The following is a 26,681-nucleotide window of genomic DNA, read 5'->3' as shown; positions in this document are numbered from 1 at the left end:
GTGTTGAATGTCGCGACCATTATACCAGATATTATCGTGTGGTTCAGTGATAACAATACGTTTTATTTTTGATTGCATTGATCCTAGTTGTATATAACCATGAATCTGTATGATCCTTATTTCTGTGATTTGGCAAAATTTGCTACTACTGTAACGGCAGAGAATGTGGCACTATCATTCAAAATGGCGTGTGTTCTTTGTCCCTCTACATATGGTTACTGGTATCAGTATTTCATCATCGCATCATCTTGTTGTTTCTTTGTATGAGACTTACAAAGCAAATCATCATCTAGACATCTACATCATCACCAACGATGACAGCAGAGCGATTGATCATTTCCTTGGCCTTTGGTAAATGAGACACAGGTCGACGTCCCTTAGCGATCAAAAATTCATTGCAGCGATGATTATTGTCTTCCACGTAGACGTCCACAGTAGTAGCAATTTCCTGTGATACGGGATGTTTCGTGGATGAACGTTCATGGGTGCTTGATCTCTCATGCATTTTTGTTATTACCACAAGATATGGTATGTAAAGTTGACAATCTTTCTAAGTCGCATGTTTACTTTTCTTTTGTCTTGTATGAATGTTTTGATGTAGGGGATGCAATTGGCTATCGGAGGAACATAAACTGATACAGTATTTTGGATACTAAACTACTAGAAGGATGTCGCGCCTTCGATGTCGAAAAATGTCGCGCACCTAGTCTAGTGATTCCCCTTCTTTAGTACTTCAAGTGACGGCCTTGTTCATGTCATTGTGATAAGTATACGTGTGCTAAGAATATAGATTTGATATTGGATACTCACTTTGCGTGTGAAGTGTGTGTGTTTCTTTGCATATGAAGCTTTGTGTAAAAGAGAAGGGTTGTGTGCGTACGTGTGTGGGGAAATCAGGGTACATCTATTGTAGAGGATTCGTGTTCAGCTCAAACCGCCAAGTCAGGTGATCTTGGACATTTCAAAACTCCTTCAGGACGCGCGTTCCTTAGTGGCATTTCATAGTCCTTCTTCCCAGTTAGCCATGAGTGGATCGTACGACCGTGCATTGACCGTTTTCTCGCCTGATGGCCATCTCTTCCAAGTAGAATATGCTTCCGAGGCTGTTCGAAAAGGCACCTGTGCTGTAAGCTTTCTTGACATGGCATCTCGCGCGTGGTGGAACTAATGTAACTAACCTGAAATATATACTTGAAGGTGGGTGTCCGCGGCAAAGACGTAGTTGTTCTTGGTGTCGAGAAGAAGTCAGTATTGAAGTTGCAGGACCCCAGAACCATTCGAAAGATCTGCATGCTCGATGAACATATTGCTTTAGCATTTGCTGGTAAATGAAGACGACTTTACAGTTATCAACTCGACTATACGTTGCTTACCCACTTTATCAATCCAAGGTCTGACGGCTGATGCTCGTGTTCTTGTTAACAAAGCTCGTATCGAATGCCAAAGCCATCGTTTGACAGTGGAGGATCCACCATCAGTCGAATACATTACACGCTATATTGCTCAGGTGCAGCAGGTATGTAATTTGCAAGAGTGCATATAGGGGATTGGACTATCAATTCATACGAAATTGGTATAGAAATATACACAAAGCGGTGGTGTACGTCCATTTGGTATCTCGACCTTGGTGGTTGGATTCGATCATAATGAGCCAAAGCTATACATGACCGAACCATCCGGCATTTACACTGCTTGGAAAGCCAACTCGATTGGACGAAGTTCTCAAACTGTTCGTGAATTCTTGGAAAAGAACTATAAGGATGACATGGATGACAAGGAATCAATCAAGTTGGCTGTGCGATCTCTCTTGGAGGTGAGTGTGTCAAGTGTCATGCAACGATTAATTCAAGGCTGACAATGCAACGTTTAGGTTGTTCAAACCGGTGCCAAAAACATCGAGATCTCTGTCATGCTTCCTAATGGCAAAGTCAAGGTATGTATCCATCGAGATAGTCTCAATGATATTATTGTATTAATTGATGTCATTGTATCAGAGCTTGGAAACAGAAGAGGTGGAAAAGGTTGTAGCTGAAATTGAAAAGGAAAAGGAAGAAGAAGCTGAAAAAAAGAAGCGGCCAACAGCAAGCAGTTAAATAAACTTGTTATGAATGTGTGAGCAATACATGTATATTCTTTCTCTCTGGTTGTAATCGTCCCTACACATGACTTGTAAAAATGGGTATTGATAGATAGATAAAGCATATTTGTGTACAAACTGGACCATGCAGATTACTCAAGTGAACTTGGAAGATTGATTTCCAGCCATGCTTACGTAGAGAGAAAAAGTTGAGCGGTGAAGCAATCCCTCTCTCACTCATTCTTTTTTCCTTCTTTCTCACACACACTTTACACACACACACACACACATTTTCATATGCCACCTTACGGCAGCACGGATGATGCTGAATATAATAACCTGACAACAGCACAGGAAGCGATTCGAATCGATCACGACGTTCTTCAAGCCAATCAACCTGGCTATGGCACACGTAACAAAGTGGAAGTTGCGTTTAATCTTGTCAATGCTACCGTGGGTGCTGGGATTATCGGCCTTCCTTTTGCTATATACCATGCTGGTCTTATCTTTGGACTAGTAGCCTCCATCTTTGTCGCATTGATTTCACAGCTGGGCCTTTACATGCTGATAACGGCTGGTCATCGAGTACACATTTACAAGTATGCGGATCTTGTGGAGTATTTACTTGGAAGACCTGGTTTTTGGTTCTTGAATACGACTCTTCTCCTTCAATCGATTGGCATCACGATCAGCTATTACATATGTAAGTTGCATGTCATCATCATTTATCATTTGAATGCATTAATCATCCTGTTCTCAGTGCTTGGAGACACCATTCCATCCGTACTCTCACTTTACTTTCCCCAATACTCCTTTTTGAAAAGCAGATCAACAGTCATTTGTCTGGTTTCAATCTTTTTGGTATGCAACAACAAGGGCTTTTTATTGTCTATGCAACAGCCTTAATCGAATGCCTTTAGGTGTTCCCACTTAATCTGCCACGATCAATAGGGCGATTGGCGCGATGGTCGATTGTGTCTGTACTCTGTATCCCGTTGATTATCGTTGTCATTCTCGTTCGGGCCCCAGCTTATGTCGATGACGACCATACACTTCCTATTACAGTCACTGGTCCCAACGTGTGTAGTGCATTGGGCATTATTGCGTTTGCTTTCGCGTGTCCTCATGTGGCTTTCAGCAATTATCTCAGCCTTGCAGATCAAAGTGCTCGTGGATGGTATCAGACTACTGTGCTTGCAACGACTATGAGTTGGGTGATTTCGATGGTGTTCGCTGTTACAGGCTTTTTTGTGTTTGGATACGACGTCAAATCCAATGTTTTTCTCAACTTTGCCACCGACGATATCATTATCAACATTGGGCGCCTTGCACTTGGTATCAGCATGATACTTACTATTCCGTAAGTAGGATGGTGATGGTGATAACAGCATTGAAAAGGAAAATCTCACTCTTTTTCTCTCATAGAATGGGGACCTATCCTACTCGTGAATGTATTTTGAAATACTTTGGCTTAGAACATCATCCAAGTCAAGTCTTGCATTGGGTGGTGACAATATTGGTTTCGATCATGCTGCTTTATTTTGGTGTCACCATACGCAATCTGGGTAATGTCTACGCATTGGTAGGAGCCTTGGCGGCGACGAGCCTTGCTTGGATCATCCCTGGCGGTGCATACCTCATGACCAACAAGACCAAGAGCATAAAATCGATCCAGCAATCAGAACGTGAAGCCCTTGTATCATCTGCTGGTCCCCAAACCTCGTCATCCAGGGTACTTACATTAGCAGCTGGTCTGTTGATCGGTTGGGGTGTACTTGTGATGATCCTGTGTTGCGCTAGTATAGTGGTTTTATAGTTCGAAAGGGTCTTTATTTACAACAATAACAGCATGCTCATTTTTGTTTCTTCTCATCATGCTCCTGTGTCTTCTTCTCCATTTCGGAATATTTCTCGCGGGACTTTTGGGATATGGGTGATGGATGTGGCTCCTTGGATTTCTCTTCTTCGTGAATCTTGCCCACGTACTTTTTGGCTGTTTGAGCTGCCTCGTCATCTTTTGCTGTTACACACACAACAATATGAGTATTGCGTATGCACACACACACACACACACAGTATTAGCATCTTACCTCCTTTGCTCCACGTACGCATGGAGGAATGGAAAGTGCGTTGGCATAGTCGCTTGTTAAGAGTGTGACGAAACATATTTAAGAAGAGAGGAAATCGCAATTGCCAAAAATTTATATATAAAACCCACCGTAAATGGGCTGAAATCATATTGATGTCATGCATTCCGAAACATACCCTGCATCAAAAAGTAGAGCACAGCGCGTTTGAAATGGTGGGTGGGGGGAACCGACCCACCCCTGAACTGTTTGGTGATATACAACAAACAAATCGGTATAAACGCCCTTGATCTTTCGATCTATTTCCCTCTTTTTCTCTTCCTTCTTTCATTGCTTTGTCTTTCACTTGGTAAGTTTACTTTTTTATGTTCAATACTGATATCCCAAATGATGGTTCGCATGTATTACAGCTGCAGTTGAAGGTGTCTCTTTGTATCAAAGGGGTTGTCTTCCGATGGCTTAACTTTTCTACTGATGGGAGCAATATCATGTCATCTTTTCATAACGATACTAATACTTTACGTGTAGTAAGACGCTTTTTAACCACATGGATGCTTTGTAATGTTTAGCTTTTTCAATTTTCAATCACATGTATTAAAGGAAAAAGAGATTAAAAGACGCTCGGGTATAGGAATACTGTACAAAGGATGGAGGAAGAAGGATGCTAAAAGTGCATTATGTGCATTGAAGAGGGGAAGGAGGAAAAAGGGTTTTACAATTCAACATGAGAGCTTGGCTTGGTATTGTAATTGCTGAGGATGGAGAGAATATCATCATTGTCAATGTTCTTTTTCTTGTCACAAAGGGTCTTGAAGTCAACAAATGCCTTTTGGAACTCTTCTTCATTGATGGTGGCGTAACCCAATTCCTTGCAACGTTCACGGAAAGCATTGCGGCCTGAGTGCTTGCCAAGAACAAGGGCGATATCGGTAACGCCCACAGTCTCAGCGCTGATGATCTCATACGTTTGACGGTTCTTGAGAACACCATCCTGATGAATACCAGATTCATGCAAGAAAGCGTTGCGACCCACAATAGCCTTGTTGGGTTGAACGACCATGCCGCTGAGATCGGAGACAAGTACAGATGTGGGGTAGATAAGTCTTGTGTTGATGTTGTGATACACTGGGAATCCGGTGGGGTGGGTGTGTACTGCCATAATCACTTCCTCCATTGCAGTGTTGCCAGCTCTTTCACCAATGCCATTGATAGTAACCTCCACTTGTCGTGCTCCATTCTTAATACCTGCCAATGTGTTGGCTGTTGCAAGACCCAAGTCATTGTGGCAGTGAGTGGAGAAAGTCACCTTATCAGCACCAGGCGTATTCTCAACCAAATGCTTGATCAAGGCACCATATTCCTCTGGTAGATTATAGCCCACAGTGTCAGGAATGTTGAGCGTTGTGGCACCAGCAGCAATCACCTCGCCAAGCACTTTGCACAAAAATTCAGGATCAGAGCGACCTGCATCCTCACAGGAAAATTCAACGTCGTCAACAAAAGAACGAGCAAGTGTCACAGCCTCCACAGCACGCTTGATGCATTCGTCACGATCAATCTTGAGCTTGTGTTTCAAATGAATATCAGAGGTAGCAAGGAAGGTGTGAATACGACGACGGGGTGCATCAGCAATAGCTTCAGCACATCGCTTGATATCACCAGGAGTAGCTCGTGCAAGACCACAAATCGTCTATCAAAGATGTAATGTATCAGCATAAACGATGCCCTAGTAAACTTTGGTATGTAAAAATAAAAACTTACGATAGGCTCACCAATGTGCTCACGACCTTCCATCAAAGGGCCCACCTCTCTTGCGATGCGTTGGACAGCTTCAAAGTCACCAATAGAAGCAATAGGGAAACCAGCTTCAATGACATCGACACCAAGGCGAGAAAGTTGCTTGGCAATGACGATCTTTTCATCCGTATTGAGAGATACTCCAGGAGACTATAAAGCACACACACACAATGAGCTCCAAGTGAATTAAGGGATGTTGTATATATACCCTACCTGTTCGCCATCTCTCAGGCTGGTATCAAAGACAACCAATCTCTGCTTGTCGACGTTTGCAATGGCCATGGTTAGAAAAGAAAAAGTAGGATTGAATAGCAAGGAAAAAATATAAAAGAAAATGCAAGAATGCCTGTTTCTCCATGGTGTCAGATCCAAGGGGTGCTTATATAGCATTAACGAGAGCGGCGGTGACGAGTCAGTGAGATCCAATCACATCGGCTCATCTGCACTTAAGCACAATGATTCACTGATCAACCATTGGCCACCAACCAATGTGGGTGAATTTCTGGTACGACAGTCAGCCAATCCCCCAATAGATACTTGATTTGGAAAATGGGGGATGAATTGTTTTTGCGTGATAAGTAGCTTCCCGCCCAACAAGCAATGAATGGGAGAAAGCCTCTAAAAAAAGGACTTGTTCTAATAATTGGAGTTTGTCGTGGTGTAAAAGGGACGTCCCCTAATCGTTTGTTACTCATATACTAGGAAATAAGGAGTTACGAGCGTGAACAGAATAGCTCAGTGCCTATAGTCTTGCGTTTGGAAGATGCGGCCTCCCCTCTCTCGTGCCCCTGATATGTCCTCTTTAAAGCGTCGTCGACACAATCCTTGTTCATCAGTATTTCTTGTTCTTTTTTTTTATTTTATTGACTTTGTCCCTCTTCCTTTCCTTTAAAAACCAAACCCGTGGTAAGCATATGTTATATGTATATGGATGTAACAACCTTATTCAACCCAACTAGTTATTCGGATAGACCGCACTAGATTATAGAGCGAGTGTAAATGAGTCCTGAAACAAGCTATCAAGTCCCTTTGTCAAGTGCTCGTACTGCTGTCAGCTTTCGACCACCATGTTTCATCAAACCAGGGATGTCATCGACGTCTGACAGCCCAACAGGAACATCTCCAAGCAATAGTAGCACTAGCAGCAATTGCGACAGCAGCAGCAGTATTGGCCAAAACCTCAGCAGCACTAGCAGTTATGGAAACCAACCCGATGAAATGAGAGCATTTATCAAGACGTTTGACAACTACTGTCAAAAGGTGTACATTGAAGGATTTCTATACAAGTACAATGGAGATCAACAACGCACACGATGTTATGCGGAGTTGTCTGGACCCACATTGTCTGTGTGGGATGCACAAGTGCAATCACCACGAATTCTACCACAGTATTTTAACATATCGGATGTTTCGGTGGAGCGACAAGTGGTGGATGAACGACTTGTTATTGCCGTACATATGAGCTATGGATCAAAGACACAGCGCTTCGAGCTTCCAGATGAGGCAACACTTGGACGTTGGGTATGTGCGATGCGTTTATCATGCTTTGAAAGCAAAAAGCTGCATATGCTCTTTACTCTTCGACTCTTGCTCCCAACATTGGATCAAGGTACACCCGAAGATTACAATAGCCCTACACGGTGGGAATCAACATTACAGGTGCGAATGGATGGAAAAGATTGGCACAAGTACTGGGTGATTGTAGACAGCAGTAGCGGTGTCCGACGCAAATCATTGTTTGGAAGAAAAGCAAGTACCACGATCGGTAATCATGGTGGAGGTGCATCATTGAAGTTTTTGGAGACAAAAAAGAGCAAGACGGCAGCAGCAACAATGACCCAAGTGACACATGCATATGCTATATACCCTGAGAAACCACAGCTGTTGGATAACAAGCAACTAGGATTGATGGTGCGTGTGGAAGGCACAATTGAATGCAACGGAAGATATCAAGACGGCCATGTGCAATTGATGACTGATAGCCGTCAGCAATTATGCACAATCCTTATGGCCATTTTTGACGCTTTTCATTTACATGGACGACCTGGTACTCTTTTATCGGATATCACTGATCCACTTTCTCTTGATTATGGATGCACTGCATCACCTCGTCTTTTTTTGGAACCCGAAGATTTGGTGCTTGCAATGGATCCAGGACCTTTATCACAGCGTGATATTGAACGCATTTGCCTAGCTGCCATTCATCATAACATGTCTCAGCCTATTCGTGGTGGTGCTCGTGCCAATAGTCTCCCACTCATTACTGTTGCCTGTGACGATGACAAGGATAACGAGGATGATGATGATTGCCATAGTGCATTTATCCCTTCTTACCGTCAACGATCTGCTTCCGATAGTCGTGAATCTCCACAAGATATGGCACGCTTTTCACGAGATCCACACCAGCTTTTCCCTCGTCAAATCATGGATTCGAGTGATGAAGAAGATGCAAGTGAAGACTCTAGTGACCAAGAAGACGACGACGACAACGAAGAATCTGATAGCGATGATGAGCCTATTGGTAAAACGAGTGCAGCTTCAACAACAGCAGCAATATCAGGTTCCAGTCGTGGCAACCAAGGGCATCCGCTTGTTCCCGATTTTGACTTTGGTAATGGATTTGATGTTGCAACTTCTCCACGGCTATTACCACAACAACAACAACAGCAACGAGGAGGTGGAGAATCAGGAGAAACATCTACGGTGCAGCAATCCAATAGCAATAAGGAAAGTGGTCTTTTCGATGACTTTTCGCTAAGCATGGATTTTGCAAAGTACATGACAACATCTTCTTCGTCTGATACCCCACGTAAACATTCCTTGCCTTCAACTTGTTTGCTTTCTGGACGTGAGTCGGTGGATCATTTGTCATCTTCTGGTGCAGGTAGCAGTGCTAGTAGTTTCCTTGCTCCATTGTCATCACAAAGACGGCGTTCTTGGGAACCACAAGGATCACAGGACCCTGCTGGCAGATGGTACGATGATAATGATGAAGAATACAACAAGAGTCAGCATCCTTATGACTGTGACGAATATGGTGGATATGACTATGGATATAATGAAGGCGAATACGATGAAGTTGGGCCCATGATACCATCGCTATCAGATCACTTTGCTACACAAAATAGCCTTTTGGATACTTATCTTGGTGAACAACTCACAGCCAAGGAACAAATCCAATATTGTCGTGCAACAGGACAACCATTTATTCAAATTGACGAAAACAAGACACAAGTACCTGAAGGAGGATTCGTTGGCATGATATCTCGCCGTGAAAAGGATCGAAAGCAAGGCAACAATATGCGAGTCTCTGGTCGAGTGCAACAACATCACATTGATATTGAAAAGGAACGGCGTCTTATGGAGCAACGACAACAACAATGGATGAAACAACAGGTATTGATAGCAAGTATTATCATCTCTATGGCAATTGACTAACGTGTGATGTAATGTAATGTTAGATGATGGCATACGCAAATGGGTGTCCACCTGGAATGTACCCTCCACCACCACCAGCAATGGGCATGCCACCTTATTTGGCCATACCACCCAATCATCCAATGTCTCCTGCAGCTGGTGGCCCACCATCACCCTACATGATGCATCCAGCGTATATGGCACCAGCAGCACCACCACCACCTGGAGCCCTTGCCCATCAATCACCATATGGTCCACGGCCTGTAATGTTTAATGGAGGACCAAGAAGTCCAAGCATCTCTTCTCCTGTTAGCCCTAGTAGTCGAAGATCTTCTCGTCCTTTGTTGGATGATATTAGTGATGATACTCCTGTTATAGCGTCTCGCTTCCGATCCACCACTCCCATTCGCAAAGATTAACATTTTTTCTCCCTTAACATTGTCATTCATTTGATATGAAGATTATAACAACAATAGCAAATTTTATGTGATTATCATGTGGAGGTTGATTTGATGGGCGGGAGAAGAAGAGTCAAATCATGTCATCAATTGGTCTGTGCTTGGAGATGTGTTGAGTGATATATAAAACTGCGACTTTGAGATCAGCTTATAGATCATCGGTCAACGGGTGTTGAATTTCATTCCTTTCCAAGCAAGTGTTTCCGTCAAAAGAAGGGCGTCCTCGATGCAGTCTCCATTCCCTCCTCGTTGTAATCCTCCAGGTCGTCCTTGGATCGTACAGAAATATGGAGGAACAAGCGTGGGCAACTTTCTTGACACCATTGCAGAGACCATCGTACCGTAAGCCTACTAATGTCAACCCCACACATATACAGCCCACCTGACGTTTGAGTTACATAAAAGGTCATATCTCGACAAGCACCGAGTTGTCATTGTATGTTCGGCAATGAGTGGAGAATCCAAGGAAAAAGGAACCACCAACCAGTTACGTCTCTTTATTATTCATCATCTCTTTATATGATCAACCTTATTTATACGATCGTTCATTCATTGTAGACTATTACGAGCAGCTCAAGAAGCATTGACCCCTGGTTCAGACAAGCATCTTGATATTGTCAAGCAAATTACAGCAGATCATATGGAAGCAGCTGAACGACTTGTTCAAGATCCGGTTATCCTTGAACAACTTCAAGAACAAATTGGAAAGGAATGTCGCAAGCTCCGCTCGTTTCTTCAAGCAGCCGAGGTAAAGGAGGAAAAGGCTTATTGTGTATGTACACATCCATTCATTCTTTGATCCTCTTCATTGTTAGATCATTGATGAAATATCATTGCGATCAAGAGACATCATCGCTGGCATGGGAGAAATCCTTTCTTGCACCATTGTTCAAGCTGTATTACAAACTCGGGGCATTGACAGCCAGCTAGTGCAACTCACCAATATCGTCGATCAACCCTTTTCTCAACTCGACCAATCCTTTTACGATTATTTATCAAAACGCTTAGCCGACTCGGTGATCAGCTGTGGAGACAAAGTGCCTATCCTCACTGGTTTCTTTGGTTACGTTCCTGGAAGTTTGCTTTCAGCTGTTGGACGTGGGTATACGGATCTTTGTGCTGCTCTGGTAGCTGTTGGACTACAAGCAAGCGAATTACAAATATGGAAGCAAGTCGACGGCGTTTTTACTGCTGATCCTCGAAAAGTGACAGCTGCTCGCCTTTTACCCACCATCACTCCTGAAGAAGCTGCCGAACTTACTTATTATGGCTCTGAAGTCATTCATCCTTTCACCATGGAGCAAGTGATTCGTGCCCAGATTCCTATCCACATAAAGAACGTTGAAAATCCTGCTGGCTCGGGCACCATCATCTATCCTGCAAATACCGACGTTGACATGACAACCCATACCCAACAACGACTCCCAACCGCTGTCACTATCAAGGATGATATCTGTGTACTCAACGTTCACTCAAATCGGAAAAATGTCAGTCATGGATTCTTGGCAAAGATATTCGAGGTACTTGATGAACATGGCATCGTTGTTGATTTGATCTCAACTTCAGAGGTGCATGTTTCCATGGCTTTGGGTCCTGATGCAGTCCGAACAAGCCTTGATAGAGCGATGCCTTCTTTACAGTCATTGGGCAGGGTAAGTCAATGGAAAATAGCTGGTCGTATCCCGTATTCAACAAAGTATATCACATAGGTGGATCTACTTCAAGAAATGGCCATCTTATCCCTTGTGGGTAGAAACATGAAAAATTCTATTGGCACAGCAGGCAAAATGTTTTCTGCACTGGCTACGGCTGGTGTTAATATCGAGATCATTTCACAAGGTGCATCCGAGATCAATATCTCTTGTGTTATCTCACGACATCACGCACTCAAGGCCATGCAAGCCATTCATCAAGGACTTTTGACACTATAGCCCCCCAAAATTCATCATAGACGTTTTGTATTATACATTCATTCACACCCTTATAAAACTATCGTATCCTGAGGCGCTTCTTTGGCAGCTGGCTTCTCTTCATTTCGTACGCAATGGACCATGCCAGAGTCTATTATATAGAAAAGCAGTAGTAGTAGTCGATCAGTATCCTCATCAAATTCTCTCTTAATATACTCATTCCTCCTACCAGATAAGCCATTGTAATAGAACCAATTTTGGATCGGCAGCTGCTTTTGTGAAAGAACCTTGATCATCTCTTGTGCTAAAACGCCACCAACAATAGCCGTGACAGGAACTAACTCAGAATCGAAAAGGGACACAACATGACTATCCCATGTATGAGTACCTATAATATACATGCGCTGTGGATCCAGAACAACGTTACCTGATAAGATCATCATCAATGAAGCTTCCATCGGAAATGCCCATTTCTTGTAAAGCAACGCTCTTGTTCTTTATCAGGTCCTCAGCATCAACTCCCGTGATTGGCCGATTGTGCTTGAGCTCGTGCTTGAGTATCACTATGAGTATATGTTAGTCCATGTGGCTGCTGAAGGCAATGATTCTTTCGTCCTTACTGTGCATAACAAAACCAAGGGCTGATTTCTTCTTGAGTTTGTTTGTTGGTATATTGGAATAGTCGACTTGTAACGATTCTTCAAGAGTCACATATTCTTCTACATGCTGGATGCGCTTTGTTGTTGTCTCCTCTGATTGCGACGATGATATTTCCTTCTCTCTAATGAAGAAAGCTTAATACAAAACAAACCAATGTATAGCAACTCCATCTACTTACTCGATGTATTCATGTTTTGCTAGATCACAAAAGATGTATCCAACCCAACCAAAAGCATCAGCGGCATAAAAAGGGATACGCTTGTCGGCCTTGCGTACTGCCTGGTTAACACGGATCTTTTATATGGGGTTAGTAGCTGAGACGATTCGATCTATGCGCACTTACCAAGGCCGCTGCATCTTGATGGATCATACAAACAATGTCAAAGGCTTGAAAAAAGGAATCCGGCTTGTCAGCGACGTTGGATGGATCCACCTCGACCTTGACACGCGGGTTAAGAGCACGTATAGCTGGTGCTACTGCCTCTGCGCGCTTATCCAGTATTGAGTGAATACAACATCATCGAACCTCTTCACCCATATGCTTACATTTTTTCCACGCGCACCTTCCTCCAAAAAGAACTGGACACCCAAATCGTCATCGTCCACGACCTTGTCATCGAGCAATGTGATACTTCCAATACCAGCCAAAGCCAAGTTCTTGCACAATTCGTTACTCAAAGCACGTACTCCTGCAACCAATACGCTGGCATTCTGGATTCTGTTGTAGTCGGTCATTAGAACGCGACATTGCGAGAGCGTTTGACATGTCAATACTTGCCTTTGTTGTGCATCCACGCCCCATAAACGGATCTGTCGATCGTAGATCTCGGCTTCGTCTGTGCAATGTGAATATAGGAGGACGATCTCGTACTCAAGAATACAACCTACCTTGACTTAATTTAATCATCATGCTATGAAGAGAAGCACCTCCTCTAATGTTCACTTTCCGCGTAGTCAAGAATTTCGTCACGTGATCCATCATTCGCTTCTCCAAGTAACAATAACTGTGGTCCCACACCCATCAATAACAAGATACCAGTTTTACAAGTAGCCTATTCCTGTATCATAACCACCCTTCTTCTTCATTCAACCTGCCCAAATGATAGCTTAACATCATGTTGACAAGGAGTTACTACTACCACCTTATTTTTTATGTCACTTTATGAACGAATCATGCAATAAAAAACACTTTTACGATTCAAAAATACTAGGATAAATGCCATTCAAGAGGATTTAGTGGCCACTGTAGCGGTACCTTTGACGGCCATGTTGCCCTGGGCATCAGCTACCCAAAGTGAATATTGACCAGGTGTATCAGGATCGGCCTTGCCTTGAACGCGTATTGCTTCATTCACTACCAATGGTGACCGGCAGCGATACTTGAATGACTGGATGACAGATGTAGGATCGTTTTCTTTGAGATAGCGATTCAATGTATTCATCATCAAGGTGTATGAAAGAGGACCATGGACCAAGCAACCTAAAGAACATCAATCATCAATCATTCAATCAATGGTATAAATCACAGCACTAATTACCTCGATGATGTTCTGTTTCGGTTGCATATTGATGGTCGTAATGGATGAGATGTGAATTGAAGGTCAGAGCTGAGAATCGAAACAACGTAATGGGTGTAGGTGTTATCTCGAAGGAAAAGTCATGGTGAGGTAATTCTATTATATATATATATATATAGATCATCAGAGAGGGTGAGATGCTATTGCTTTTTTTACCTTGCTTACCAAAGATAGCTTGTGTCTTTTTGGATGACGACGATGATCCATTCTTGTCAGGGGAGGAGGAAGTGGGTTGCACATAGACCCAACTACGCGTTTCGGTCATGGCCCAGCCTTTTTGATTGCTTATCTTTTTATCGATCCAAATAAACACGGAGTCTCCTCTCCTCCCTGCAGGTCGAAATTGGATATCACGTAAACTCGACACCATTTCAACTTGATCGCCCACCCTCAAAGGATTGTCGACATTCCACTCGAGCTCACCACCAGCCCACATGCGATGCGTGAATGGCGATGGGGGTTTCCAGTCCTGCTCATAACCATCAGGTGATAGCTCCTGTTCTGTTACACGGGGTGGGAAATAGGCCTGGTGCCATGCTGGAGGAAGTTCGGTGCCATTCTTTGGTAGATAGTCATGTCGATACACTGGATCGTTTAGAGTATTCCCCAAAAGATTAAACGCTGAAGGAGTAATCGCATCATGTTCAATGACTTTTTTTCTGCTGATCGTTTCCCGCCATTGCTCTAACAGCTGCTGCTTGTTGTTATTAAGGAGAATGCTGCATGATGAGAATGCTCGTTGGGATAATTTGATGGTAGCTCTTTGAGAAAATTGTATCAACGGCATTCGTGTAAAAGAAAGAATGACCTCTTTTTCTTATCCGTGAATCCTTCTCGTTTTTAAGGGAATCAACCAAGGTCTCACAGCTGGTAACGATGAGTAAAGATGTCTTTGGCGGAAAAACTATTTATCGGTAATGGGTTGTTGTTGTTGGCAATGGCGCCCTCTCTCTCTCTCTTATCAACATTAGGTTGCTGTTACTGCATTATGCGAATCATTTAGCCTTATATGGTAGACAACAAACATGGCATCAAACCCGCCTTTAATAAAGGAGGGATCTCTGTCACAGTAGAGATCCAAGCTTTTATAATAACAATCCCACGGCAGAAATTAAAAAAAGCCTTACGTGTTGTGTATTGTGTGCACCAGCACCCCCCAAAACTCCCAAGGAGGATAGTACTTTGATTTCGCTAGTTCATCATCATTGTCTAATAGTCGTAATAATAATGTACCCATCTTGTACCATGGTAACTATGTGATCATTAACCTGCAGTTGTTGGGCGCCACACACATCATTTACCGCTTACATCTATGACGCCGACCCGCCAACTGGGGAGAGAGAAAAGGGAGAAAAATTAACATTGTTACAAGTATTTTCCAATCTTGGTAACTTGGCTTTGAAAAGGTTTAGTCAGGATCATTTGGTAACTGGCTAAAGTTGAGGGCTGCACAAGCATTTGCATAAATAGAGTGAGAGAGAGCAATTTAATTGCTTCTTTCCCTATTTGATTTTGCGGATGTCGGTTCCGCAGGAACGACAGGTACAACAAATCGGACAATTTGAAGCTATGAAATCATGTTTCGGAATCCATCGGATATGCTAGCTCGGTACCATCCAGCGATATTACATCAGAAAGCGTGGCATGTTTTCTATAGAGTAATCCGCAAGTGCTGTAACAGATGCATCATTACACCGAAAAGTATGCGAAAGGTAAGTTTAGCAATCAAGTCTGGAACATGGAAGAGATCGAGTTGTACATGGCGATGTGCAATTTGCTGCTTATTGCTCTGATTGGGCAAGTAATTTATGTCGCTTGATTTGCGATTCCGCTATTTAACTTTGCAAAACTATCATTTCCCTCCTATATAACCTAGCTCATTCCGTTTACTCGTTGTCTACACTCACTTTTTCGCGTACCTTTTTTTTTTAACTTGACATGTCTGCTCCACTCGCTACAACCAGCACACCGGTTTTAGCGAGCCCACGACAACAGAGACCTTTCTCGTTTGCTGCGAGTGCATCCTCCTCATCAAGCCTTGCTAGTCGACGACGCAACAACAAGAACTTGTCTCTATGTCTTTCTTCTTCATCAAACCCTCTCCTAACTGCACCAGCCACTCCTCACAAAATGGAATTCGAAACATCACATTACGATCCTTATCAACATGGCCCCTCACGCATCTTACCACAACTTTATCTCGGGGCAGAAAGGAACACGCTTGATTTGGAAATGTTACGACAGCTTTCTGTACAATGCATGTTAAATGTTGCTGAGGAAGTGGTTCATCCTCAGGAGCAGCAATTCACAACATTTGAAGAGATATTGGATCGACCACCTTTACCATCACCTTCACTTTCTCGCACATCCACTGCCAGCAGCATTGCATCTAGTCTTCATACCATTGCCACCAATGTATTCGACATGTCTCCTTCCTCACCACGATTTTTCTTTGATAACAACAACAATAACAGTACCACCAGCCCCACACGATTCCATCAACAACAATCCTTTGTGTACAAAAAAATACCCTGGAAACATAATCAGGATAACCTCGTACATGAGCTTGATGCGGCTATTGCAGCCATTGATCAGGCACGTGATGCTGGTTATACCATCCTGGTCCATTGTCAATGTGGTGTAGCACGTTCTGCCACTGTGGTCATTGCGTATATCATGAAGCGATTACAACTACCGATGCAAGAGGCTTACGATTATGTCAAGGTGCGGGCACCTGGCATCAACCCCAATCTCAGTCTTTTGTATCAGTTGCACGAATACGAAAAGAAACTTCAACAACCACCTTCCACCCCACATTCAACAGCCAACTTCATCCACCACCATCATCACCATGATTCAAATAACAGCAACAACAACAATCACGCTACTCCAGCATCACCTAAAAAGATGTTTCATTTTCGCAAATCATCTCTGAGCCTCTCATGGAAACGTCGCATGTCCAAAACAAGCAAAATGCTTTCTCCTCCCGGCAAAGAGGAAATGCCTGCAACTCCCGGATTGACTCGTTGTTGATATTACTTTCATCCCCTCCCCTGAATTCCCATTGTGTTGCGTGTATATATAGTTGCAACTGTAAAATGTTCTGTAGTATACCCTGAACAATGAACGTAATTTGTTTTCTATCATGTCCATATGTTCCACGATTGTAAACTTTGTGTTACCGATCAATGATTCCCGGTACAAAATTTAAAGTTTCCTTCCAAGAAGATTAACTAATATTCTTCATGCACGACCCCATCTTTTGTGTTGCCATTGGTGAAGCACAGTCCATTTGCATAGACCTTTTTTTATATATCAATGATGCATGTGTGTGTGTGTGTATATATTAATCAATCTTCAATGACATAACACCATCCAATGGGATATTATCTTCGGGACACTGCAGCAACGAAAAAGAGTTTAAGTAAGCTAATTCTCTTCAATGCTCATTTTTGGACCTACCTCATCATGGGTTTTGCATCCAGGCCGCCTTTGGATATACAACATGCCCGAATTTGTCACCGCTTTTTGATAAGAACCTCCATCCAACTTGAGACACAATGGATAATAACGGGAGCTGTCGAGTCTGATAGATTTGACAAGGGTATAGCTTGGAAGAACGTTTGGTGCAAATATCCGCATTTCTCGTGTTACTTGTTCTGGGAGCCATGGTTCATCCTGTTGTACATTGACCAAAAGAGGTACTCGACATGGTTTGCCAGTGTCCACATCCAATGGCATCAACCACCGCACATCCATCGACATGACCCAAAGATGACGAAACGCTTGCAAGTAATATCGATTATCATCGGGCGAAATAGGATAAAATGGATAAAAAGCACAAAGCAGCCCTGCAGTGGCTTCCATGGACGAGCTCAATGTATAACCACCCAATCCTGCAAATAGAAGGCCCATTGCCATATGCGCTGCCATATGATCACCATATCGTGTGTGTGGACCTACACGACCATGCAAGGTCTTGAGGCGTGAAAGTAAATCCAAATTGCCGGTTCCTGCAACTACCATTGCTGCGGCCGTTGCCACCACCCCGACACATGATCGCACCACGCTTCGTGTAATGTTTTCTTGGAAACCTACAGCTAAACATCATAGCAGTGTTAGCCACATGTATACATGGATTCAGCGTATATCATCAATCGTCATACCGGTCATATTCGATATCCTCATAAGATTATCAAGTCGACGTAATAAGCATTGGAACACTTGTTTGTTATCCGATCCTGCGAATCGAAGGGCAAGACTTAAACATGCACCACTGATGATATTGTACATGGCTTGTTTTGATGCTTCAATCAATTGGGAGGAACGCGTTGAATGCTCTTGGTTAACATCATGGTTGATGAATTCAGGAATATGGTTGTCGATCCACTCATCCGTAGGCTGAATGCTATTCCACATGATCATATTTCGAGCCACAATACGTAGCATTAAAAGATCGGGTCGAATGTAATTGAGATAAGGCCGAGTCATCAATACATCAATGGATTCTGCCACGCGAACGTTATTCGTCCTCATATACATTAAACCAAGTGCAATGGTGGCTCCTGGTGAAGTGACATCAAGGTTGATAGGTTTGGCAGCTGGCTCAGAAAGCTTGTCGCGTGATGATTTGTATCCGTTGTCATGATGATGGGATGATGATGTCGTTGTTGTATGCTTTCCTTGTGCTGTTGTAGGTCGTTCCCTTGTCCCCGTGGCTGTTGTAGATAATGATGTCTGCCCCAGCATTAAACGGGATAGCTTATCTTTGAGATGAAGATCAAATAAGCCAGCTGATTCATCACCACGTCCAAGTGTCACAAATCCAAGGGCAAATCCTGCTGCTAGTGCACAACCTTCAAAATTGACTTCCAAGGTAGATGGATTGGCGTCGGCGTATCTCTCAATTTCGGCCACCATTACCGAACTCATCAATCTATCGCACGAACCCATAAAAACCAAACCAAGGCTGACAAGGGACGTAGATTGGATGGCGATAGAATGGTTGAGTGTAGTGGAACCCGAAGGTAAAAGTGCTGGCACATGAACGGCAAGAAGTTTGGTCACTTTGCTGTTTTTTGTTCCTCGATAGGCTGCTGCAAGACCAAGCACAAATCCAGTGGTGGCTAATTCGCATGGTTGTGTCATGTAACGATACCAACTGATCAAAGGAAGATCCCTCAAATTGCCGTTCAAACCCAACGCAAGTAGAAATCCGCCATGCTCTGGTCGTAATTCTTCTTCTCGGTTGCAAAAGTCAATCCATGATCCACCTACTCGACAACTGGGTGATATCTGTAGACCAGCTGCTACTCCATTATGAAAACGAGGCCAATCAAAATACTCGGGTGCCCAATGTCGATCATCAGCAGTGACTATGGTGCGTAAAGGAAGCAGCTTCGCTGAGAGATTGATGGATTTGATAGGAAAGTCCTTTGTCAAATCGGGTATGTAGGTGCCAAATCCATAAATTCCTCTTCCCACTGAAAGAGCTGCAGTACGTTGCAAGAGATTCATCATATGTGTTTGGTGCTCAGCAGATATATCAGCGTCACTATTAGAAAACATGGGTTAGCTTCCACATTTCGATAAGCACAACGCGCCATTACCTTAAATCAGGACGATCAGGCACAGTCAACTCTGGTGTTCGTGTTATATCCAATGAGCTCCGCACCGTTTCCAAAACCCCTTCATAGCCAAAACGCAACTTTTCGGTATGGACATCCAATGTATCATATGCATGGGTGGAGGTGGAGGTGGTGGATCGTGATGGTGGGTCCATTGTGATGCTCTTGCATAGATCATGCATATTCGTTTTGACAGGCTAAGGATAATACCTTGGTTAGAACAATCATTCAATAAATACTCATGATGATTCAAGTACCTGAATGGTATCCAATCGAAAATGATCGCCATTGGGATCAATCACTGATTTACTTTCCAATAATTGATTCACCATGTCCTGCCTACCTGTTGATTATTACTGAGTACGAAGCATATCCCTCACGGACAAAAAGAATACCTTACCAATCAAATTGTAGTGTTCTGAAGTCCATGTCATTGGAGGATTTTCTCGCAAAAGGTCCAAAGCTGCTATCAGTGGCTCACCAATGATAGGATGAAGGTCTTCGATTTCATAGCGTTTTATCTCTTCTTCCACCATTCGATCGACCATTCTTTCATATTCCTCAGCTCGCAGCATCCGATACAGTAACCAAGTCATGTCGATCGTATGTCCAAAAGCGTTCCACCGTAAACCAAGCACTGGGTCAATCCGAGGAATACCAAAGACATCTTCCAAGCTGAGGCGATGAGGTGGAATGGGTGAATAATATCGTATAGTGCCAATAATATCGGTAGGTGGTGACATGATCTTCTTGCCTTTGACATGGCTAAGATCGCTCAAGACTAAAATTGAATGAGATTTATCGCGTCCTTTACCATCTTGTATTACGCGCTTATTACCTTGAGAAAAAGAGACAGCAATGTCCTTTGTATAGTGTGCTACCCATTCCCGATTTCCAGACAACACTGATAGGAGGATCATCAAGTGATTCAACTTTGGCAAAAGCGACCGAGACTTGATTTGAGATAGTCGATAATCTTCATGGAGCATGTGTAGGCTCCGAAGAACAGCTTCCAAGTCCATGGCGATGTGTTCACCCGCATAGGTTTGTCGTAACTTTGTAGATGAATCGACCAGCGATAGCCACGTAGGAAATGATGGTTCTGAAACTTTGTCCAAGAGTGTAGCTGCTGTTGTGATAATGTTGCAATTCTCGATAGATACAAAGGATAAAAGGGCGATAATAAATGAAACCCATTCGCATGTCATTCGATGTATTGGGTTGTTGGAGGAGAGTGTGCTGTAAAGATGCTCGATGAGACGCTTTCGAAACAAGGCGTGTGTAAAAGTGGAAAGGACGCATGATAAAGCTGCTACACCATCCTGGACTATGCCAGAATATGGAAAAACATCAGCACGATAGCGTTCGATACGCCCATCAGCCATGTGAACATTGAAGCTTGTTGCAACTGCATCGCTGAGCTCTTTGATTTTCTCGGATAATGTGGAAGGTAAAATGACATCGACGAGTATCTCCTTTCGCGGCTCCACAACGAATTGAATACGATTCCCGGTACGCAAAAGAAGAATGTGTCTGGTGCCGTTCTTCGATGTGATTGACACAGCGCTGCGTGCAGAGATCTTTTTCAATAATACATCCATGTCACGTGCCAATAGTTTGTTGATGCTCAATATCAAGACGGTCTGCTCCCGATTCCTCATGATGCATAAAAGATCCATCCCATCATTGTCATGAGCCAAAAAGACTGTATCACGTGCATGTTTCCGCCGATCACCCTTGGTTGGATTACTAGACAACAAGGTAAATGAGATCAAAGCAAGGTTGACATTGAAAAAGACTTACGTTTCATATAACAAATGGAGAAAATGACCAGCATCATCCGATTCATGAAAGCTATCGCCTGCCTCTGATCCATACAATTGATCCGTATCCGAACTGAAATCCTCATGAAATTGTGCCAAAGAATCCTTGCGAGTTAATGGTGGAGGAGTGGTTGCGATGGGTGACGGCATGTTGTTATGCTTGACTCTTTTGCTCTTTGACTTTTTACGATTTTTGAGTGATGGAAATGACGCTGCAGATTGTGGTGGCGGCTTTCGCTTAATCTTTGGCTGCTTAAGTCTCTCTTCCTCGTCGGTGAGCATCCAAACGAAATGGGCATGTTTCTTTGCATTGTAGGTGACAATCAACTGTTGCTTTTCTGGATCTCCACGTGAATAATCCACTGAAGTTGCAAATACGAGCTCATGATCCACAGGCACACCCATCATGTCTTTACGAAAATCAAGTGAAAAGGAGCGATTCCCATCATCCGTCATTGTAACCAATTCACATTCGCCCATAGGATCCGTGATACACACAAAGGGTTGAAGAAATGCTGCATTCGCATCATCGATCATATCAGCACGTTTCCTCTCGAGTATTAAACCAACATGCAAGGCGTATGCTCTTTGTACTGGGAAATTGAGATGAACCGAATACATTAAACCATCTTCAAAATAGATCTTGACTGAATCTCGTAGAATGATGCATAACGCTTTGCGTAATTCTGTATTCGATCTCGCTGTACCACGTCGTTTGTTGCTGTTGTTGATATTGCTGCTGCCGCTGCTGCTGTTTTCATAAATCACATCCGGATGCTTCCTCTTTTTGCTGCCAATATCCATCATGTTGGTGCTGTGTTCATTGCCTTGGATACGTCCATCATCGTAATACACATCTTCATGCCATCGTCCCATTGCTTCGTCGCCTTCACCATCATACGATATTTTGAATCGAAACCATGCAAACAAAGCCAATTCCACTGGTTGCCTTTCAAGTTCGAACTTGAAGGACTTGACAATATGCCCGCCACGACTCCATATCACCGTTGACCCATCCACGTATAGCTCTTCTTCAAGATCCATAGCACCATTAGGAAGTTTACGACGATCCCGATGCGAAGTTTGCTCCACAATGTCGCCTGACAACTCGTTAATGTATTTGAAAGGTCGTCCGTCCACAGCATAAAGGTTGTAACTGGATGTCTTTTGGCGATTTGCAGAACTGGCCCCTTTGCTGAAAAGATTGAAGTCGACCTCTTGTATCTCGCTGGCATCGTTTATCAAATGAGGATGGAGTGCTGTGTGTCGTCGTCCATAGGGGCAGAACTCTCCCAATGACTTCAACATGGTCGCGTCGTAGTAGTAGTGGTAGAAGAAGAAGCTTGAAACACGGTCATTTATATTATCGCGATTGTTCCGGTGACGTTTTTATCATGCAGATTCCCTCTCTATTTCCCCTTGGATAATAATATGAGAATCATACAGCTTTCATTTGTCAATGGTTGGAGAAGTCGTCTCTTTAAAAAACGGTCGACTTTGTTTGATAGTGGGTGTATTAGTTCATTTAGGGGGTCTCATTGTGCCTTTGCTTTTCATTGTATTACATGTTGTATCCATCCTGATCTTTACTATTCAGCAAACTATCCTCCCGCTACTTACATAGGACATGTGCTAGTTGTTGGCCGCTCTCATGCTTACCACATCTTCCATTCCTTGCTGTTCTTCATTTATTCTTCGATACATGACTCCATATACTCTTCAGACGCCTCATCAAATATGTACATCACCAGATCGGCGTCCTTCATTATAACAGCAATGTGTTTCCTTGAAGCAGCAGACTAAAAACCATACATGAAGGAAAAGGGTGTAAGAATAAAACGCAGTTTATATGTAACTACATGAGCCAATGCCTACCAAAGCCCAATTGTTGAAGGTTGTCATTGCTGACATGGGTTGAATTGCACGAGATCACTGACAACCTTGAGACAAAAGATAAGCTGGCGAGTTGTGTAAAGAAAAAAGATTCCTCCGTGTGTGATAAAAAGTGGAAAGCGGTGCTCTGTGCGCGTGTGTAGCCATGGCAACCAAAGTTGGGAGCCCCTACACTCCAAAATTCCCATTTTATGATGTTTTCTTCTTTGTACTTGCCATCGCTTCCGCTACATGACCAAAGTTTTTGAGACGCATAGACGCGGGTTCTTGATGTATCTCGATTTTCGATAAATAATAGGCCTGCTTGGCTCAGTTGGCTCTGATGCCCAAAATTTCACTCCGACTAAAGATTTCGTCAAACTACTTCCACTCCAAATTGCTCGATAACGATCCGCCCAAACTAGATGACGTCTTTAACATCGTATTCCATGGCTACTCCGCTACAATATGATACTACTTTCATGCATCAACAATAACGGTTTTCTACCGTTTTTCATTTCCAATTAAGGCAATCGGCGCGCCTATGATGTAACTCGATTTCCGATAAATAAGCCTGCTTGGCTCAGTTGGCAGAGCGTCCGCCTAGTAAGCGGAAGGTCACTGGTTCGATTCCAGTAGTAGGCATATAGAGTGTCAAACTTCCTCGAAAGATTGAACGGAGGTGGTCTTTTTGTTTTAGAAAATCGAGAATCACGTGATCTCCAGTCTTTTTATCGTTTGTCGCTATCTTATGGATGATTTGATCAGTGGACAATGATAGAATTTTGGTATTGTTGTCGAGAATCGATATTATGCACCGGTCAGTGTTACCATACATGGTTGTCTTATACCTTATCTAAGGTGATGTCTTATTCTGCTCCATGATTCATACACCATCCAAGTGATGTGCGTTTCTCCGTTCTTCCCAAAAGGTTTGACGGGACGCGACCAACAAATGTATACAAAGCTGTGTATAAGTGTTGAATCATGATGACACTAGCAATGATAGTAAGCAAATATACACTAACAAATAAAACTACGCATGCAAGCGATACAATGACACCAGCAGTGTTCTTCAATGACTCTCACAAAGTACCAAGCATCCATTACACAATAAAGGATAATGGTCAATGAACAAAGAATACCCAAGCAATTAGAAAAAAGGGAGAAAGGAAACCCGTCTTGTGGTCAACTAGCACGTTGCAAACGTTTCACTGGGACATATGAATGATCGCATCATCATGTTGGTGTCATGCAAATCAATCGAATGATGACATTAGCTTATCAATACAAACATTTGTAATAATGTTCTCATAAGGTTCACCTCTCAAGATATTCGTCGTGGGAAGGATGATATGTGCGGTGCCTTTAGTATTACAGAACAAGAATCGAAACACATACAAGAGATAGAATTCTTGAGAACTAGCTTAAATTACCAATAAGGTAGGAAAAATAGTCTACAACGATTGAATGGAATGAAGTGGGGGGAATGGGATCAAATAAAGCCGAACCGCTTGCCAAAAGCAACCATGGCAACGACGTACATAAACATACCCAGCACGATCCAATAGAACCATACCAAATCCTTATAATCCTGTCCTGGGACTTTGACGTTCATGCCAAATAAACCGGCTACCAAATTCAATGGCACAACGATGGTGGCGACAAAAGTGAGGCGATTGATCATTTCGTTGGTGGTGTTGCCTGCTTGAGAAAGCTCAATGGAGATTTGACCAAGATAGTTGCGATGCGCTCTTCCCAAAACCAGATCATAATGGTTGACATTTTGTAACATGGTAATAATGTGATCTATCAATGTATCAGATAAGTGATTCTGTAAACATCCCATCCCCTTGACCTATGATCTATACCTTGAATATCCCCAAGATAAAGAGTGACCTCGTGTTGTACTCGACGTGCATCTTTTCGATCATCGTTGGTGATGTCGTTTGGCTTGTCACCAAATCGCTTGATCAAACTTCGCACCACGTCTGCCTTTGGACCCAAAAGACGTAAGAGCTGCATGACGGTCTTGCGACAAGCACCGATCCTTCGAAGCATATCCGTTTGTTCCGATCCGCTTAGTACAAGGACCAAATCATCAATGGAGTCGACTTCAAGCTCAGTGTGCTGGATAAGAGGCGCAAAGCTATCAGTGATATCATCGATCAGGGCATAGTTGATCCATTCAGGTGTGACATGAATAAAGTCTTTGAGCTGATGAATGCGTCGTCGGACATTGTGTGGATGAGGCAAAGGCTGGAAATGAAACTATGGATTTTTTCAGACGATTAGCAAAGGAAGAATAAACCCGCCCATCTTTGCCTATTTACCGTCAATACACCAGTTTTGAAAACAATGATATAGAAATTGACCGCTTCAAGATAATCAACGCTGTGTAAATCATGATTGAAACTTCGGAAGCTGATAAACATATAATGCTGAAAGATCTCGCACTTTTCACGAGATTCCTGTGCTTGGATATCTTCAGTTGTCAAAGGATGAATTCGGAAGATCTAATCCATCGCATCCATGTTAGGTCCGTCATGGTTGCCAAAGAAAATGATTATCCTTAGTTACCTGACTGAGAAGTCTCATTTCTTCATTGCTTGGTGCAAAAACATCAATCCACCATCCATTGGTCTCGAGCAAAAGATCCGCCACTGGTTTATCACTTTCACCATGGCTCAATAAAAGACTTTTCAATGATGAATTCTTGATGGATCCCAAATCGGCCGAGTAAAACACAAAGCGGTCCGTGATGCGCATCACCTTGGAAGGTTCCTGGATGGATCCACTGTAAGCCCCCAACATTCAAAGAATAGGTTGATTCAACACTTACAAAGAATTGTTCACCATAAGCACTGTATCGACGATGATGAGGAGGACCATCGATCTTTGGAGACTGTCGTTTCTCGTTGCCATCCAATAGATCATCCAATCGAGCAGTGTATTGCCGTTGTAACTCGTACTCGGGCTCGTCTTCCTTTTGGTGATAGAGAAAAGAGCGAAGCACATCACCCTGGATAGCCTCATTGTCGAGAGGATGGGGGTTGTCATGAGGATAAAGGACGTCTGGATCGGAAGTTGTACTTTTTGAAGAGGGAGAGACTAAGGCCTTGGATCGATGATTGGGATGGTCGACTGTTTCAGGCGAGTGGGTGTCCATTTGCAACACAAAATCTTCCGAGTTGGAAGGGGAAGTGGACCGCTTGCCATGGTCGTGGGTGATGTAGGCCTCCTCCATGGCGAAAGGATACGCTGTCGAGCTGTTATCATTAAAGAAAAAGACAAAGCCATGTACTGGTTCGGCGGATATATACGGAAATTGGCGCTTCCCATTTTAAACACCACACGTGCCCTACTATATTCATTT

At 43.1% G+C, this 26,681-nt stretch overlaps 12 protein-coding genes and 1 non-coding gene across 13 annotated transcripts; 6 read left to right on the top strand and 7 right to left on the bottom strand.

The window, feature by feature from the left end:
- Positions 1-289: 289 nt before the first annotated feature.
- O0I10_010392 (uncharacterized protein) lies at positions 290-505 on the bottom strand (the record flags this gene model as incomplete). Its single annotated transcript, XM_058490373.1, has 1 exon — positions 290-505. One exon carries the CDS (start codon positions 503-505, stop codon positions 290-292), a length of 216 nt encoding a protein of 71 aa, XP_058338857.1.
- A 519-nt stretch (positions 506-1,024) lies between these two features.
- On the top strand, positions 1,025-2,093 carry O0I10_010391 (uncharacterized protein; the record flags this gene model as incomplete). Its single annotated transcript, XM_058490372.1, has 6 exons — positions 1,025-1,126; positions 1,198-1,324; positions 1,392-1,516; positions 1,580-1,813; positions 1,871-1,933; positions 1,995-2,093. The coding sequence occupies 6 exons, from the start codon at positions 1,025-1,027 to the stop codon at positions 2,091-2,093; spliced, it is 750 nt and encodes a 249-aa protein (XP_058338856.1).
- A 281-nt stretch (positions 2,094-2,374) lies between these two features.
- On the top strand, positions 2,375-3,893 carry O0I10_010390 (uncharacterized protein; the record flags this gene model as incomplete). Its single annotated transcript, XM_058490371.1, has 4 exons — positions 2,375-2,780; positions 2,838-2,938; positions 2,998-3,437; positions 3,503-3,893. The coding sequence occupies 4 exons, from the start codon at positions 2,375-2,377 to the stop codon at positions 3,891-3,893; spliced, it is 1,338 nt and encodes a 445-aa protein (XP_058338855.1).
- A 37-nt stretch (positions 3,894-3,930) lies between these two features.
- O0I10_010389 (uncharacterized protein) lies at positions 3,931-4,243 on the bottom strand (the record flags this gene model as incomplete). Its single annotated transcript, XM_058490370.1, has 2 exons — positions 3,931-4,097; positions 4,168-4,243. 2 exons carry the CDS (start codon positions 4,241-4,243, stop codon positions 3,931-3,933), a joined length of 243 nt encoding a protein of 80 aa, XP_058338854.1.
- Positions 4,244-4,876: 633 nt separating this feature from the next.
- On the bottom strand, positions 4,877-6,243 carry O0I10_010388 (uncharacterized protein; the record flags this gene model as incomplete). The annotated part of the gene is made up of 3 exons (XM_058490369.1): positions 4,877-5,854; positions 5,926-6,111; positions 6,175-6,243. The coding sequence occupies 3 exons, from the start codon at positions 6,241-6,243 to the stop codon at positions 4,877-4,879; spliced, it is 1,233 nt and encodes a 410-aa protein (XP_058338853.1).
- A 717-nt stretch (positions 6,244-6,960) lies between these two features.
- On the top strand, positions 6,961-9,797 carry O0I10_010387 (uncharacterized protein; the record flags this gene model as incomplete). Its single annotated transcript, XM_058490368.1, has 2 exons — positions 6,961-9,357; positions 9,423-9,797. 2 exons carry the CDS (start codon positions 6,961-6,963, stop codon positions 9,795-9,797), a joined length of 2,772 nt encoding a protein of 923 aa, XP_058338852.1.
- Positions 9,798-10,062: 265 nt separating this feature from the next.
- On the top strand, positions 10,063-11,767 carry O0I10_010386 (uncharacterized protein; the record flags this gene model as incomplete). Its single annotated transcript, XM_058490367.1, has 5 exons — positions 10,063-10,178; positions 10,242-10,322; positions 10,395-10,584; positions 10,652-11,488; positions 11,546-11,767. 5 exons carry the CDS (start codon positions 10,063-10,065, stop codon positions 11,765-11,767), a joined length of 1,446 nt encoding a protein of 481 aa, XP_058338851.1.
- Positions 11,768-11,817: 50 nt separating this feature from the next.
- Positions 11,818-13,316, bottom strand: O0I10_010385 (uncharacterized protein; the record flags this gene model as incomplete). Its single annotated transcript, XM_058490366.1, has 9 exons — positions 11,818-11,897; positions 11,976-12,115; positions 12,174-12,309; positions 12,367-12,527; positions 12,585-12,700; positions 12,750-12,896; positions 12,953-13,124; positions 13,185-13,242; positions 13,295-13,316. 9 exons carry the CDS (start codon positions 13,314-13,316, stop codon positions 11,818-11,820), a joined length of 1,032 nt encoding a protein of 343 aa, XP_058338850.1.
- Positions 13,317-13,629: 313 nt separating this feature from the next.
- On the bottom strand, positions 13,630-14,770 carry O0I10_010384 (uncharacterized protein; the record flags this gene model as incomplete). The annotated part of the gene is made up of 3 exons (XM_058490365.1): positions 13,630-13,886; positions 13,945-14,079; positions 14,149-14,770. The coding sequence occupies 3 exons, from the start codon at positions 14,768-14,770 to the stop codon at positions 13,630-13,632; spliced, it is 1,014 nt and encodes a 337-aa protein (XP_058338849.1).
- Positions 14,771-15,921: 1,151 nt separating this feature from the next.
- Positions 15,922-17,016, top strand: O0I10_010383 (uncharacterized protein; the record flags this gene model as incomplete). Its single annotated transcript, XM_058490364.1, has 1 exon — positions 15,922-17,016. One exon carries the CDS (start codon positions 15,922-15,924, stop codon positions 17,014-17,016), a length of 1,095 nt encoding a protein of 364 aa, XP_058338848.1.
- A 313-nt stretch (positions 17,017-17,329) lies between these two features.
- On the bottom strand, positions 17,330-22,741 carry O0I10_010382 (uncharacterized protein; the record flags this gene model as incomplete). The annotated part of the gene is made up of 8 exons (XM_058490363.1): positions 17,330-17,383; positions 17,446-18,083; positions 18,150-19,537; positions 19,593-19,807; positions 19,868-19,953; positions 20,011-20,391; positions 20,449-21,359; positions 21,414-22,741. 8 exons carry the CDS (start codon positions 22,739-22,741, stop codon positions 17,330-17,332), a joined length of 5,001 nt encoding a protein of 1,666 aa, XP_058338847.1.
- Positions 22,742-23,877: 1,136 nt separating this feature from the next.
- Positions 23,878-23,950, top strand: O0I10_010381. Its single transcript has one exon. It is a non-coding gene; the product is annotated as a tRNA-Thr (tRNA).
- An 850-nt stretch (positions 23,951-24,800) lies between these two features.
- On the bottom strand, positions 24,801-26,552 carry O0I10_010380 (uncharacterized protein; the record flags this gene model as incomplete). Its single annotated transcript, XM_058490362.1, has 5 exons — positions 24,801-25,114; positions 25,177-25,576; positions 25,639-25,821; positions 25,886-26,089; positions 26,148-26,552. The coding sequence occupies 5 exons, from the start codon at positions 26,550-26,552 to the stop codon at positions 24,801-24,803; spliced, it is 1,506 nt and encodes a 501-aa protein (XP_058338846.1).
- Between the last annotated feature and the right edge of the window lie 129 nt (positions 26,553-26,681).

The sequence above is a fragment of the Lichtheimia ornata genome, assembly GCF_029851405.1.
Source record: "Lichtheimia ornata isolate CBS 291.66 chromosome Unknown scaffold00069, whole genome shotgun sequence".
In the NCBI taxonomy this organism is placed as follows: Eukaryota; Fungi; Mucoromycota; class Mucoromycetes; order Mucorales; family Lichtheimiaceae; genus Lichtheimia; species Lichtheimia ornata.
Note: the sequence above shows the minus strand (reverse complement) of the source record. Positions and strands in the feature narration are given on the sequence as shown.